The 13,352-nt window shown below is 37.8% G+C and overlaps 2 protein-coding genes across 3 annotated transcripts in view; one reads left to right on the top strand and one right to left on the bottom strand.

Moving 5' to 3' along the window:
* LOC134218264 (synaptic vesicle 2-related protein) overlaps positions 1 to 9,820 on the top strand; it is a 29,407-nt gene extending 19,587 nt beyond the window's left edge. For both annotated transcript variants that reach the window (XM_062697194.1, XM_062697195.1), the window contains exons 4-7: positions 8,176 to 8,239; positions 8,303 to 8,428; positions 8,494 to 8,969; positions 9,034 to 9,820. In XM_062697194.1, coding sequence (XP_062553178.1) covers positions 8,176 to 8,239; positions 8,303 to 8,428; positions 8,494 to 8,969; positions 9,034 to 9,328 — 961 coding nt within the window. In that variant the 3' untranslated portion in view covers positions 9,329 to 9,820. The remainder of the gene's footprint in view (positions 1 to 8,175; positions 8,240 to 8,302; positions 8,429 to 8,493; positions 8,970 to 9,033) is intronic.
* LOC134218263 (protein MTO1 homolog, mitochondrial) lies at positions 9,718 to 12,201 on the bottom strand. The gene is made up of 5 exons (XM_062697192.1): positions 12,050 to 12,201; positions 10,314 to 11,991; positions 10,148 to 10,251; positions 10,022 to 10,082; positions 9,718 to 9,955 (listed from the first exon to the last, which is right to left on the bottom strand). The coding sequence occupies exons 1-5, from the start codon at positions 12,118 to 12,120 to the stop codon at positions 9,860 to 9,862; spliced, it is 2,010 nt and encodes a 669-aa protein (XP_062553176.1). The 5' UTR covers positions 12,121 to 12,201; the 3' UTR covers positions 9,718 to 9,859.
* Positions 12,202 to 13,352: the final 1,151 nt, after the last annotated feature.

The raw sequence follows: 13,352 nt of genomic DNA, 5'->3' as shown, positions 1-13,352 counted from the left end.
ATAATTTTTTTCTTTGGGTGCATAATACGTGTTCCAAATTTAATATAAACCTACCCATGCGATAAAAAGCTATGTAAAATTCTTCGTTTTATAAATATGCCCTTCTTCTTATTTATCTGACTCTCCCATCCAGTCTTTCTCAGACGAAAAATATGTGTTGGATTGGTGGAAATCGGTAAAGAAGCTTAAAGCCTGTCCACGTTAAATTTTGGACACCCATCATTCCACGCGATTTTTTAGAATTTTCACAAACCACTGAGGTTGCAGATCAATTTACACGACAGTCAAATCTCTCCGCTTTATGTTATTCTTTCAGCGGGTTTTCCTTCTTGTCTAAAGAGATAAAATGGCTACAAATTAGTTGGACATAGTCTCAGTGTCCGAAATTTAACGTGGACAGGCTTTAATAGAAGTTACACTGGATTGTTCGATAACTAAACAATACCCCTCCCACTACACCCTCCCTCTTATCCAAAAATCATTTCACCCCCTCTCGTTGTCTCCTCTAGATAAATACTGCGTGTTCCGTGATTGGTTAAAATCGGTCAACGGGCTAAGAAGTTATGTTGGAACATACATACACACATTTAGTTTTACCTTCTCTTTCGTTAGAAGGGGGAAGGATTGTTTGATCGTTTGTATAACATTTGGCCGTAAGCCACTAGGCCGAAAGTTGTTTGACCGAATATACCAATAGGCCGAACAGACAGTTAGGCCGAAAGGGTCACTTGGCCGAAACGGTTGTATACGATTTCATCGAAAAACATTTCGTGAATTTTTTTTGTGGTACGACATTCCGCGGAATGTATCAACTCTCCGAAACACATTTCGCGGAATGCACCTTTTTTTTCGAAAGACATGTACCTTTTCACCGAAAATCAATCCGCGGAATGCCATTTGGTTGGTTTTTGGAATTCAGTTAGAATAATTATCATTGAAATATTTACCGATTTTTGCTTAATTACATGCAATCCGGGCTAAATTCTTTTGAATTGTGATTTAAAGCAATGAAAGAAAGTACTGCTTTCTTTGAATGACAGCATCAAGTCGTTATACCGCAAAATGGGGGAACAAAATCTTCTTGAAATGGACACGTTTTCTCGGCACAAAGAAAAGAAAGGTGGTAGTCCCTTCTATGATTCAACGCATTTGTCTGGTATAAAGCAAAGAGAAAAGATAATGCCTACTTAGAATGAATGCGTCTGCCCGGTACAAGGCGAAAGGAGTTGATAATGTCTTCTTAAAAAAACGCATCTGCCTGGTATAAGGCGAAGGGAGGGGTTATGCTTCCTTGAAATGGATGCATCTGCCCAGTATAAGACGAACGGATTTGATAATGCCTTCTTTAAAGAACGCGTCTTCTAGGTATAGGGCAAATGGAGAGGTAATCCCGGGCAGCACACATTTGACATGAGGGTTTCTGCAACATATATGCAATTAAATATTGTCACATTTAAATTGCAGCAACCAAATTGGTCCAAATTGGATCCTAGAATGTAGAATCGATATTCGATTTCTTTAAGAGCGCGATGAAGTTAAACATCCTGAACGCATCAGTTTTTCTTTCATCTCATAAGTCGAAAGGAATATTGTTTATTGTATACCCGATCAGGAATACATAACAAAATTATAACTCAATTCTATCAATGGTTGTTATTTAAAACAACGTGTGTTATAATTAGATAATTCGATAAAAATGTGTCTTCGGTCAGTTTTATTTAATATCAAAATTATAACAACATTAGTTATGTATATTTACACAAAATAATTGCCTACATTTTTTGGTATTGGAAAAAAGCGGAGGTAATCACCTCCAGTATATCTTGACTCAATGTTCGATGTTAAAAGCTAGTACAAAGTTAATTGCCTACATTATGGATGGAAATCCGGCGTTGTAGCCCGATCAAGAATGCATAACAAAATTATAACAAGGGGAGTTATTTATTTCAGAAAAATAATGTAACAAAATGTGTTATAAAATTGGCTGGTTAGTTGTTAAAATAACAAAAATTATATCAAAATTTCCTCTAGCCGTAACATAATTATATCAGAGATTGTTACCTTCATTTCAACATTATAACAACCGTTGATATGATTATAAGGTACAAAAATCTACTTTCATGGTAATTGCCTACATCACGTATAAAAATGTGGTACCCTACAACGCCGGATTCCCATTCATAATGTAGGCAATTAACTTTGTACTAGCTATTAATTTCGAACGTAGATTCAAGTTATACTTGAAGTGTTTACCTCCGCATTTTTTTTCCAATCTCTCAAAAAATGTAGGCAACTATTTTGTGTAAATATACATAACTAATGTTGTTATTAAATTTTTATATTAAATAAAACTGACCGAAAACACATTTTCATCGATTTATCTAATTATAACAAACGTTGTTTTAAACAACAACCATTGATAGAATTGAGTTATAATTTTGTTATGTATTCCTGATCGGGAGGGTACCACATTTTTATACGTGATGTAGGCTATTACCATGAAAGTAGATTTTTGTACCTTATAATCATATCAACGGTTGTTATAATGTTGAAATGAAGGTAACAACCTCTGATATAATTATGTTACGGCTAGAGGGAATTTTGATATAATTTTTGTTATTTTAACAACTAACCAGCCAATTTTATAACACATTTTGTTACATTATTGTTCTGAAATAAATAACTCCCCTTGTTATAATTTTGTTATGCATTCTTGATCGGGTATGGCCAGTCTCGTACCGTTTTCATGAAAATGGCCATATCTCTGTGTATACGTAATGGATTTTGGATCTGCAGCCAGCATTCGTCAACATATTAGTGTCGTAACCTTACAAATCCTCGCTCTTCAATCAGCGGAAAATTTGTCTTGAACTCCTAAAATTGGAAAGCGTGCTTACGCTCCAAGAAATGAACACTGAATCACCATCGTTTATTTTCATTCGAACAATATAGAATTCCCTGTCAGCATACTAAGATTGAATTTCAAATGTCTTCTCATTAGCTTCTTAGTATGCTGGCATTTCAAATGTCTACACTAAGGAAAATGTACGTATGATTTTCAATAAAACGCCTTATGGAAATTTGCCACAAGGAATCGGTATGAATTTCAATATGTTGCCTTATGAATGATGATATTCATTAAAAAAAAAGTGAAGTGCGGCAGACTGGGTTCGTACCACGGACGTCGGGATCAGGAGGCCGGTATGCAGGCCTGGTAGCGAGTCACTTTTTAGTGACTTGGTCACTATTTTGAGTCTAGTCACTAAAAAGTCACTATTAGCCTCCAAAAGTCACTAAAGTCACTATTTTTCGGAAAATGGTCACTAAAGTCACTATTTTTGCATTGCCTATTGTAAAAAAAAATCAAAATAAAAATCATTTGTACCTACTATTATTATTAACCAAACCAAATGTAAATCTTGTAGCAATATAGGTATACAATTTGGGACATATGCACCAGAAAAGTTCCAAGTGTGTTTATTTCCGATTCATGTCAACTATGATCTCTTTCTCCACGAGTGGAATTTGTTAAAATGCGAAAGGCTGACCTCTAGTATAGAGGTCTCAGGTATAGAATGCAGACTTGAGGAGTTTTGGAACCAATACCTCGTCTTTTGGTGGGCGTACCCTCTGGTGACAAAGATTGTGAACAGCTTCAGTTTCATCACATGACAATGATGTTTGTTGTTTCTCAATGTCTTGCGACCCTTCGGGATAAGATAGAAGGAGGAAGGTTGAAAGAAATTGTAGAGCAAGTTTAAGTCAGAAGTAATTCTGGCACAAGCCAGGTTAGATGGCGTTTTGACCGAAAAAAACAGGATTTGCAAAAATGAGTTGCGGATGATATGCAGGAAGTCGTAAAGGAAAAATGCTTGATTAATGGCGGCTTTTTCACAAAGACAAACAAAATAGCACGAGGCTGTGCTCATTTTTGCTAACGAGGGTGTTCATTTTACTGTACTTAGCGCTTTTAACTCCGGTGAGATTTGTAAAAAAAATATATAAAAGGATTCTGTTTATTAACAATTAAGAATAGATAACCAAAAAACTACTGTGAAGGTCGATGAATTGGTCGGGATTTTAAAAATATAAAATATAACAAAAATATAATTAGATTTAAATGATTTTTTCAACTCGAGATTATTTGGCCACCCATTTTTTATTAACTTAAAATCTTTAATACTAAAATCTGCCATTTAGATATTACAGCTTATTAGAATTTCTGGATTTCTATTAAGAGACCAGGTATTTAATGAATTTTTAGAATGTTTCTCAGAATGCCACGTCGTGTTCGAAATCTCAAAAACTTTATTTTAATTTGTTGTTAAACCGTACTTAAATAACAGGAAAAATCGTATTTTTTTAAAATTTCTTCCTTATTTTAATTACTTTATATTTTTCAAACAAACGGTCCTACCAAATATTTATAACCTTTGTGAATCCGAATAGTTCCAATTAGATCATTTTATATCATCCTATATTAAACAACAAATGTTGTTGTAATTATCAACATAATTTTTGGTAACAATTGTAACACACTACCATGTTTTTCGTGACGCCGGATAGATACCTTCTCCTGGTGTGTTACCTAATATGAGGTACCATGGCCACATTGCTAGCTTATGGCTGATCCAATGAATACCATCCTCAATATCCAACTCCGTGGTACTTATAAGAGTGTCGCAGTCGCTGGCCTCTTGCTTCCATCCTCTCCCTCCTTACGGTGAAGATGGGCTTTACCAGTAGCAGTAATTTTCATGCTTTTGTTATTTTTGCCTTTTCTTGATTTCTGATTGCATTCTGGATAAGGAATTTGAAAATAAAACACTTGTTGGCAATCTACTAATTATAATGTAACTTGTAGCTCTATACAAGTTTAAAAACTCCATACAAAAGTCACTATTCGATCACTTTTTCTGCAATTGAAAGTCACTATTTTGTCACTTTTTTATCATCGTTGGTCACTAAAGTCACTATTTTGAACGGCATTCATCGCTACCAGCCCTGCGGTATGCATACCACACGCCCATCGACGCTTGGGTATTCGAGGAGGTAACTGCGTGCGCTGTTGATGGAATAATCAGTCGAATATTCATAAGGCGCCAGTTATGAATTTCGATAGTTCAGTTCGCTGAGTGTACTACGATTGAATTTCAAATAAGGTAAAGTGCCCAATAGTGGACCCCCAACCAATAGTGGACCTTCTAGCCATTTTTGCATTATTACATTTTGTAAACATTTTCTATGAAATTCCATCGGGAGAACCTAACTTACAGTCCTTACATGCCTTGAAAATGCAATGGAAAGTAAAATTAGATGATTTTTTCACAATTCTAAAAAAATAAACACGAGAGTGTCCATTATAGGAATACTTTGGGGGGTAAAAGAACGTCCCGAAACGGAACATGAAAATCAAATGAATTGTCGACTATACGGAAGCAATTTTCTATTATGGACCCCCAGGGGTTCTACTATAGGGAGAATTCAGTCAGACATTAAAATGTTAATTTAACGAATAACGTTGTGTATTTGAGTGTTTTATGTATGTATCGTAAAGAGGGTATTCAAAGCTTGTTGTTAGATATCAAGCAGAGTTAATATGTTGAAAATTTCTAAGCCTTATGACAGGAAGAGCAACATTCCGCTGCTAGGGGTCCACTATTGGGCATTTTATCCTACGGTATCATTTTTTATTATTGTTTTTATTATTGTTATGTCTATTTCATTATTTTTATCGTGTATCCAATGTAATCAAAATACGAATCCTGTTTCCCGACTCACTTTATTCCCCACAATTAGTTCTAGTTTCTGGGGAAAGCAAAAAACAAGATGTCAGAAAACGTCACATAAAATGACAAGCAGAAGAAAAATGCATTTTCAACATACCCTCGGAAAACCCGGAACATCTCCGGTGGCAAATGACCTATCTCAGGGTTTGCATGGTGATAATATACAAGAAGAGTTTCCGCGTCCGATAGTCCCAATTTCATTAAAATCGGATTTTCTACGCAAAGTTATGCTGATTTGAACTTTGCCTATCTCAACCTTTTTGTCTAACCCCTGTATATGGCAATTAAAACATAATTTAAATTTGTTCTGGCATCAAACATAAATATGTTTCGAACAAACATATTGTTCCAATTAAAACAAACGTAGTTATGTTTTAATCAAATATGCGTTTCATGTTGCTTTAATAAGACTATTTGAGACAAACATAGACATTACTGTTGTGGTTCGATCGCTCATAATATTTCACTATCAATTCTTCCAATATTTATATTCTGGTAGCATTTGACTACCAGATTTCACATATGCAAATATTTATACTTTATTTACAGAACATCTTTATCAACTATTTAAAAGCAAGGAAAAACATGCTTCAACTCTTTTGCTGTAGCTTCCAAGTTATTGTTTACTAGAAATACTAGAATAAGAGTTCGGCGAAGACGCCAACACATCACACCATTCGCAAGAGCACTATGACAGAGCAATTCTTAGTTGCTACTCCTTGCTGACCAGAACTTACGAAATAATACAGAGAATCAAATTAATAGAGCTTGGGGTTAGGTATCCATTCTCAATGTACACGTTTCGGAAGCTCAAATATTTTTAACGTCCTTGCGGTCATATAGGAAGTGAAGGATTGCTAGTCCGACTCTCGTTGCTACTAGAGACCGAGTACACCTCTGCATCTCCACGGTTTTCTTGTGATTGGATATTGTATTAGTTATAAAGGATATTCTATCTGGATTTACTTCGATAAGTAATGCGGGATATAAATAAGCACATTCAAAATACTTCCATCGTGAAAAACTTTTTGGCATCACTTAGACTTTTGTCTTGCTTTTTATGGGTGAAACAAGTAAACAACTCGAATAGGAACCGCTTTTAACGGTTCAATTGGACACAAGATACCATTTTAATAATATTATTTAAAAGATACAAGCTGGTCGAAACATTTTTAATATATATATCCGGATCATGTTTCATTGATTTACTTTTCATTTTGCTTCTCCTTTAATTGATTGAAGAAAAATATAACTGTGCCAAAATATAGTTTTGAAATTAACATATAAATAAATAATCGAATCTGCAAAAAAAAAACAATATGGCGAGTTCTCCAGGGTCGATGAAGAACGTTCATTGCATTAATCTCAAAAGATAATGAAATTACGTTTGTTTTCTGACAAAACAAATATCAAAAATGAACATGTTACGACCTTGTTCGTAAAACTTTCCTGTAGACATGATTTATGTTGTGAGAATGTGAATCGGAAAGTCTCAAATAACCAAACAAATGTCAAAAATGTTATCAGCAAGTTGTAAGAATGTAGTATGGAACATCTTCAATGATCAAATTGGTATAACATGTAAAGTAGTAGTAGGATGTTATCGACCATTTACTAATCTGCGTTCGATCATTTAGTAGTTTGCCAATAGCTCATTCCAGAGGCTAAATTTCTAAAAGTGTTGTATGGCGGACTTCTAGTGCAAAGGTTTATCTACAACTCTGCCTGACAGTTCGTTGCTTGAATTTCACTTATAACGAAGCTATAGCCCTAGTAGCTGTTACTTATACTAAATGATTCAAATTTTGTTATCATTTAATATGAGTATAGCAACTAGCACCGTAACTCCTTTAATAGTGAAATTCGAACATCGACCTGTTAAGAAGAGTTGTAGAAAAACCTTCGCACTAAAAGTCCACCATACAATACTTTTTGAAATTTGGCCTCTGGAATGAGTTATTGACAAACTACTAAATGATCGAACGAAGATTACTAAATGATCGATAAAATCTTACTAGCATCACAGACAAACAGTTTGTCTGTGCTAGCATGTTTTGTATTTCATTTTCCGGACTTTTAAATGTTTAGCATGGTTCTTAGATCTTCGCTAATAATTGTCGTTTTTGGTGTTTTCGGTGTTACTTGGTCCAAGGCAGGCACCATAACTCGCAGTTTGCCTGGAAGGGGTCGTCAAGTCCTTGATCATTAAGCCCTTCTGTTAAAATTGAATAAACAATTTGAGTAAATTGCCACTAAAATAGTAAAAAAGCAATACAGCACGGACTCAATGACGATCCAATTCAAAAGAAAGTTAAAACTCAACTCAATGAAGAAAATAAGATAAATCATGTCGTACATATGTTCTGAACGTTTTCTTAATTTTCAGCGTCACTCTTTATGCTGAATTTCTTCCAACGAAGCAACGAGCCAAATGTGTCGTTCTTTTGGACGTAAGTATTGATCTGCAATTTCCACTATAAAACAATCTAATTATGTCTTTACACATATTGCAGTGCTTCTGGGCTCTGGGAGCCTGCTTCGAAGTAGCCCTCGCTTTGGCCGTTGGACCGAACCTGGGATGGCGTTGGCTTCTGGGTCTTTCGGCAGCCCCATTATTTGCATTTGCTGTGATAACTCCGGTAAGATTCCACAAACTGTCATAAAGCCCTTGATAGCTTACTAATGATTATTCTTTCGTGTCCAGTGGTTGCCAGAATCGGCTCGTTACCACGTCACCAGCGGTCAAAGTGACAAAGCGTTGAGCACGCTGGAGCAGATTGCCAAAGACAACAAACGGCCGATGCTGCTTGGTCGGCTGGTCGTGGAAGGACCCAGCGGATCCCGTGGCAGCGTGAAAGCCTTACTGGGGAGCTCCCTGCGGCGGACCACTCTCCTGCTGTGGTTTATCTGGATGTCGTGCGCTTTCTGCTACTATGGATTGGTTCTAATGTCTACGGAACTATTTGGTGGAAAGAACAAAACGGTTGTACCCGAGACGGATAACGACTGTCACCCGTTGGCAACTACGGATTATATGGATCTGCTGTGGACGACACTGGCCGAATTTCCGGGAATTTTCGCAACGATTTACGTAATCGAGAGATTTGGTCGGAAGAAAACGATGGCCTTGCAGTTTTTGTTCTACGCCGGATGCGTTCTATTAATAACCGTTACCAATGTGTAAGTTTGATTTGAGTAACCTTAAGATTGATCTATTCAAAACGGTTCTTTATTTATTCAACAGGCGCGTATTCCTGACTATCATTCTGTTCATGGCCCGCGGTGTCATCGCGGGTCTCTTCCAAGCAGCCTACGTTTACACGCCGGAGGTTTACCCCACGGCACTGCGTTCGGTCGGAGTAGGCGGCTGTTCGGCACTAGCGAGACTGGGAGCTATGGCAACGCCTTATGTGGCGCAGGTTTTGTTCCAGTCGTCGATTTGGAGTGCCGTGTCGGTGTACGGATTCTTTGCAGTGTGCGCCAGTGTTGCCTGCATGCTGCTTCCGTACGAAACTCGAGGGACTGACATGGGCCAGTGATTTTACACCAGACGCGTATTATGAGTATAGTAGAGAAGGCAGCAATAATCCAGTATAGGGTTGCCAACAGGGGTATTCAAACTTTGTTCAATATTTTATAGCATATCTTCAGTCGAAAATTATCGGAAATGGTTCAATAAGTAGTGCTATAATTGTAGAACTTATTTTTTCCAAATTTTATTGCCAAAAACAACTAACTTTTTTTTCCTATAATGAACAAAACCAATCTGCTATATGGGCAACCCTGATCTGACTCCAAGATACCTCGTCTTCTCAATAATAATAACGTACAGAAGAAATTGTTATTGCTTAAGTGCGTCATAAAAGTGTTTACTTTCTTGGCAGAAGATATTTTTTGAATTTGTTTAGATTTTAGTAAATGTTTGAAGTGTGTATATAAACAACTATTTATTTATATTAAATACTAAACCGATATTATTTATAGACAAGTAATTCGAATAAAATGTATTATCCTTCGTGTTATACACTGTGGTGAAGCGTAATTCTCATTGAAATCCATTCAGTCCAAGCTTAGACAGAGGCGGCCATTTCTTGCTGTTTAACATACCGCACTAATCGAATGATGGTGGAAGGGGTGATACCTTGAATTCTGCTGGCTGCGGCAATCTGAATATTTACATAGGACAAATATCAGTTTCATTTTTTTATTTTTGGAAAATAAATTCAACTTACCGTTTGTGGTTGGATGTGTACAAGTTTTTCCTGTTCTTCATAGGAAAGGTTTAGAGTTCTCCTGAAAGTTCAAGTTGTTTAATTATATGGATATCATTGTGATAAAAAAAATCAAACGACTCTTACGACAGGTAATCAATCGATCTTGGAATCAGCAGCTGCTCATGCTTTTGAACTTCTTCAACTTCTTTGGCTTGTTCTTGAATAGACAAACTGTACAAGGCCTCAATCTGAAATATGTAACATATAGTTGAGGAGAATAACCTTTTTTATTAAATTTCGATTTACTAACCTTCAATCGTTCGCACAACGTGCGATCCTCCTTGATCCAGCCGAGCACTCCGGGATTTAAATCGCATAAATCTTCCGTCCTAATATCTTCTACTGAAATCGCCAGCATCTCAAACGCACTCTTCTGAAGACTCGCCTTGGCCAATGGAAGACCCAACAGCTCCTTCCAGTTATTACTACCCTTTTTAAAGTCACTCAGTAACTCAATAGCCATCTTCAGTTTCTCCCTCATCGACACCATCCTCTGGAAACGATTTTCGGATACCAATCCAATCTCGTAACCCTTCTCCGTCAAACGTAAATCTGCATTGTCCGGTCGTAGGCTCAGTCTAAACTCTGCTCTGCTGGTAAACATCCGGTACGGTTCATTCGTCCCCAAGGTTGTTAAATCATCCACCAGCACCCCAAGGTATCCCTCTGTCCGACTTATCGTCAATGCCTTTTTATTCAAAACTTTTGCAGCCGCGTTAGCCCCAGCTAGAATTCCTTGAGCTCCCGCTTCTTCATAACCCGTTGTGCCGTTGATTTGCCCTGCGAAGAACAACCCCTCCACTCGCTTGGTTTCCAACGTTGGATACAATTCTCTTGGATCAACGAAGTCGTATTCCACGCCATACCCTGGACGAACCACCTCTGCCTTTTCTAGTCCCCGTAAGCAACGGACCAGTTTGATCTGTTCTTCCTCTGGAAGCGTGCACGATAAACCATTCGGATAGATCAACTCACTGTCGAATCCTTCTGGTTCCAGCCATATCTGATGAGTCTTCTCTCCAAATCTTAACACTTTAGATTCAATCGAAGGACAGTACCGTGGTCCGGTCAACTCCTCCGTAACATGTCGGTTGCAGTGAAGATTCCGTTTAACGATATCATTCACATTTTGACTCGTGTGAGTTAGGAAACAGTCCAGCTGATCCTCATTATTCAACCACACTCGATCGTTCATGAAGGAGAATGGAACCGGAGGATTATCCCCTGGGTGCCGCTCCAAGATATCAAAGTTTATCGAAGATGCCTTTATACGTGGCGGAGTTCCGGTTTTCAATCTGGACATTCGAAAGCCCAAATCCTCTAGGCTTTTTGCCAAACCAATTGCTGGTTCGTCACCAATCCTCCCAGCAGGAATGGTTTGCAGTCCAATATTTATTTGTCCCCTTAAAAAAGTTCCGGTTGTGATGACGATTGATTTTGTGAGCACTACATCACCGTTCTTTAAACTTATTCCCTTAATTCTATTCTGAGATTGACCTTCCTCCGCGTCTAGAATGATATCCTCTACTGAAGCTTCCACTATCTCCAGATTTTCCGTACCTTCCAGCTCTCGCTGCACTTCCGCCTTGTACAATTTCCTGTCAATTTGCGCTCTTGGTCCCCAGACGGCCGGCCCCCGTCTCTTATTCAGCACCTTATATTGGACACCACTGTTATCGCAACTCCTCGCACAAACACCGTCCAGTGCATCGACCTCCCGCATCAGATGACCCTTTCCAATCCCACCGAACGACGGATTGCACGACATCTCCCCGATGGTCGAGCGTTTGTGGGTGATGAGAAGCGTTCGAGCGCCCATACGCGCTGCCGCCGAGCATGCTTCTGTGCCGGCATGACCACCACCGACGACGACCACATCATACAGGGGTGTGCGATCACTGCCGGCGATGTTAGCTGTGCTTAAATGACTGAAAGAAATATGAATTAAATAATTTGTATTTCGAATACATATCAAACCATATTTACCGGCTGATTTCAAAAGTATTAAGGATAAAAGGTTTCTTTAAACGAAGAAAAGTGTTAAGCCTAAGCAGCATTTTGAATGAGACTGATGGAAACAAATTGATGGCATAACTTATAGCTCCGAGGGCAGTGTAGAGTGAGAGTAGAGAATGTTTGTAAACAGGAACATCGGTGCATGAAAGCGATAAAAGCAAAGAAAATGTGATGCATTCGAAAAGGAACGTCAGAAATTGTTTGTGATGGTGTGCCTGTTCGAGGGGTAATGCGATGGTTATTTAATTCACTCTCTTGAAATTCTAGGATTTGAAATTGATGCGATTGCGAACATGAAAAAACACTACGGATAGAAAAATTACCGTCGGATTTCAGATCCAATGTAGTCTTTTAATAATGTGGAATTTTTTAATTTTATTCAAGTCACAAATCTTGTATAAAATAGACCAATTAACGAGTGTGTAAGTGTATAAGAATAAATTGGAAAAGGTGTACATATTTTATAATCATTTTCCAATACGTTCATAGATGACCAAAATTTATCCGCAAATCCAATAGCACGTGCCTCATGGCAGCAATTCTTTAGAAAATTAGGCCGATACAAATATTAAATTTATTTTATGTCACCCCCCCTTCAACTTTCCAAAAATATTGAGGGGGCGAAAAAAAAAAATTTGTTTGTAGGATTTTTTTTAATTTTGAACATTGTACATAACTGTTTTTTATCTTGGTACGAAATAAATCATCTATAGACCATAAATTTGTTACCAAGACTATTTTAATTGAAAATACGAAAATATTCTATATCCTATCAGGTCCCGAATATTGAGGGGACTCTTGCTTACAGATTCCGTCCTCCCTTGCAATATGTGGCCATTTCCATCCACAATCCGGTTGGGGTCTCCGAATATTTCGAAAACTCGCGAAGGTAGCCCCAGCCTCTCTGACTCGTTCTTCCATGTCGATCTTTATTTCGCCGTCTGATGATATCAGACTGCCAGGATAATGAAATCCTCCGGCTACTGCAAAGTTTTAGGGGCTGTTCCCGTTGACACTCAGCCACCTCGTCATGCTGACGTTGATGGCGAGACCCGCCGCAATAAAGCATACGGTTAGCTCGTTGTACTAACATAGCGTTTCGTGATCATTAGCCAATTCAAATCACAGTCGTCTAGATGTTACACGAAAATAAGCTGCCAATGCAGCTCAATGTATGGTACACAGTCAATTTCACCCACCAAGATCTTATCGATTACGCTCAGAATTAACAGGGAAGATGAAATCCTTGCCTCACATCAGCGACTATCCGAAT

The sequence above is a fragment of the Armigeres subalbatus genome, chromosome 2, assembly GCF_024139115.2.
Source record: "Armigeres subalbatus isolate Guangzhou_Male chromosome 2, GZ_Asu_2, whole genome shotgun sequence".
NCBI classification, from domain to species: domain Eukaryota; kingdom Metazoa; phylum Arthropoda; class Insecta; order Diptera; family Culicidae; genus Armigeres; species Armigeres subalbatus.
This window is presented reverse-complemented; position numbering and strand designations above follow the sequence as displayed.

What these genes read in the sequence shown, in the direction of transcription:
- LOC134218263 (XM_062697192.1), bottom strand. Translation starts at nt 12,120, where the DNA reads ATGCTGCTTAGGCTTAACACTTTTCTTCGTTTAAAGAAACCTTTTATC. An exon ending in AATACTTTTGAAATCAGCCG is followed by an intron (nt 11,992 to 12,049) that starts GTAAATATGGTT and finishes TATTTCTTTCAG; the next exon opens with TCATTTAAGCACAGCTAACA. An exon ending in CGTTGTGCGAACGATTGAAG is followed by an intron (nt 10,252 to 10,313) that starts GTTAGTAAATCG and finishes TACATATTTCAG; the next exon opens with ATTGAGGCCTTGTACAGTTT.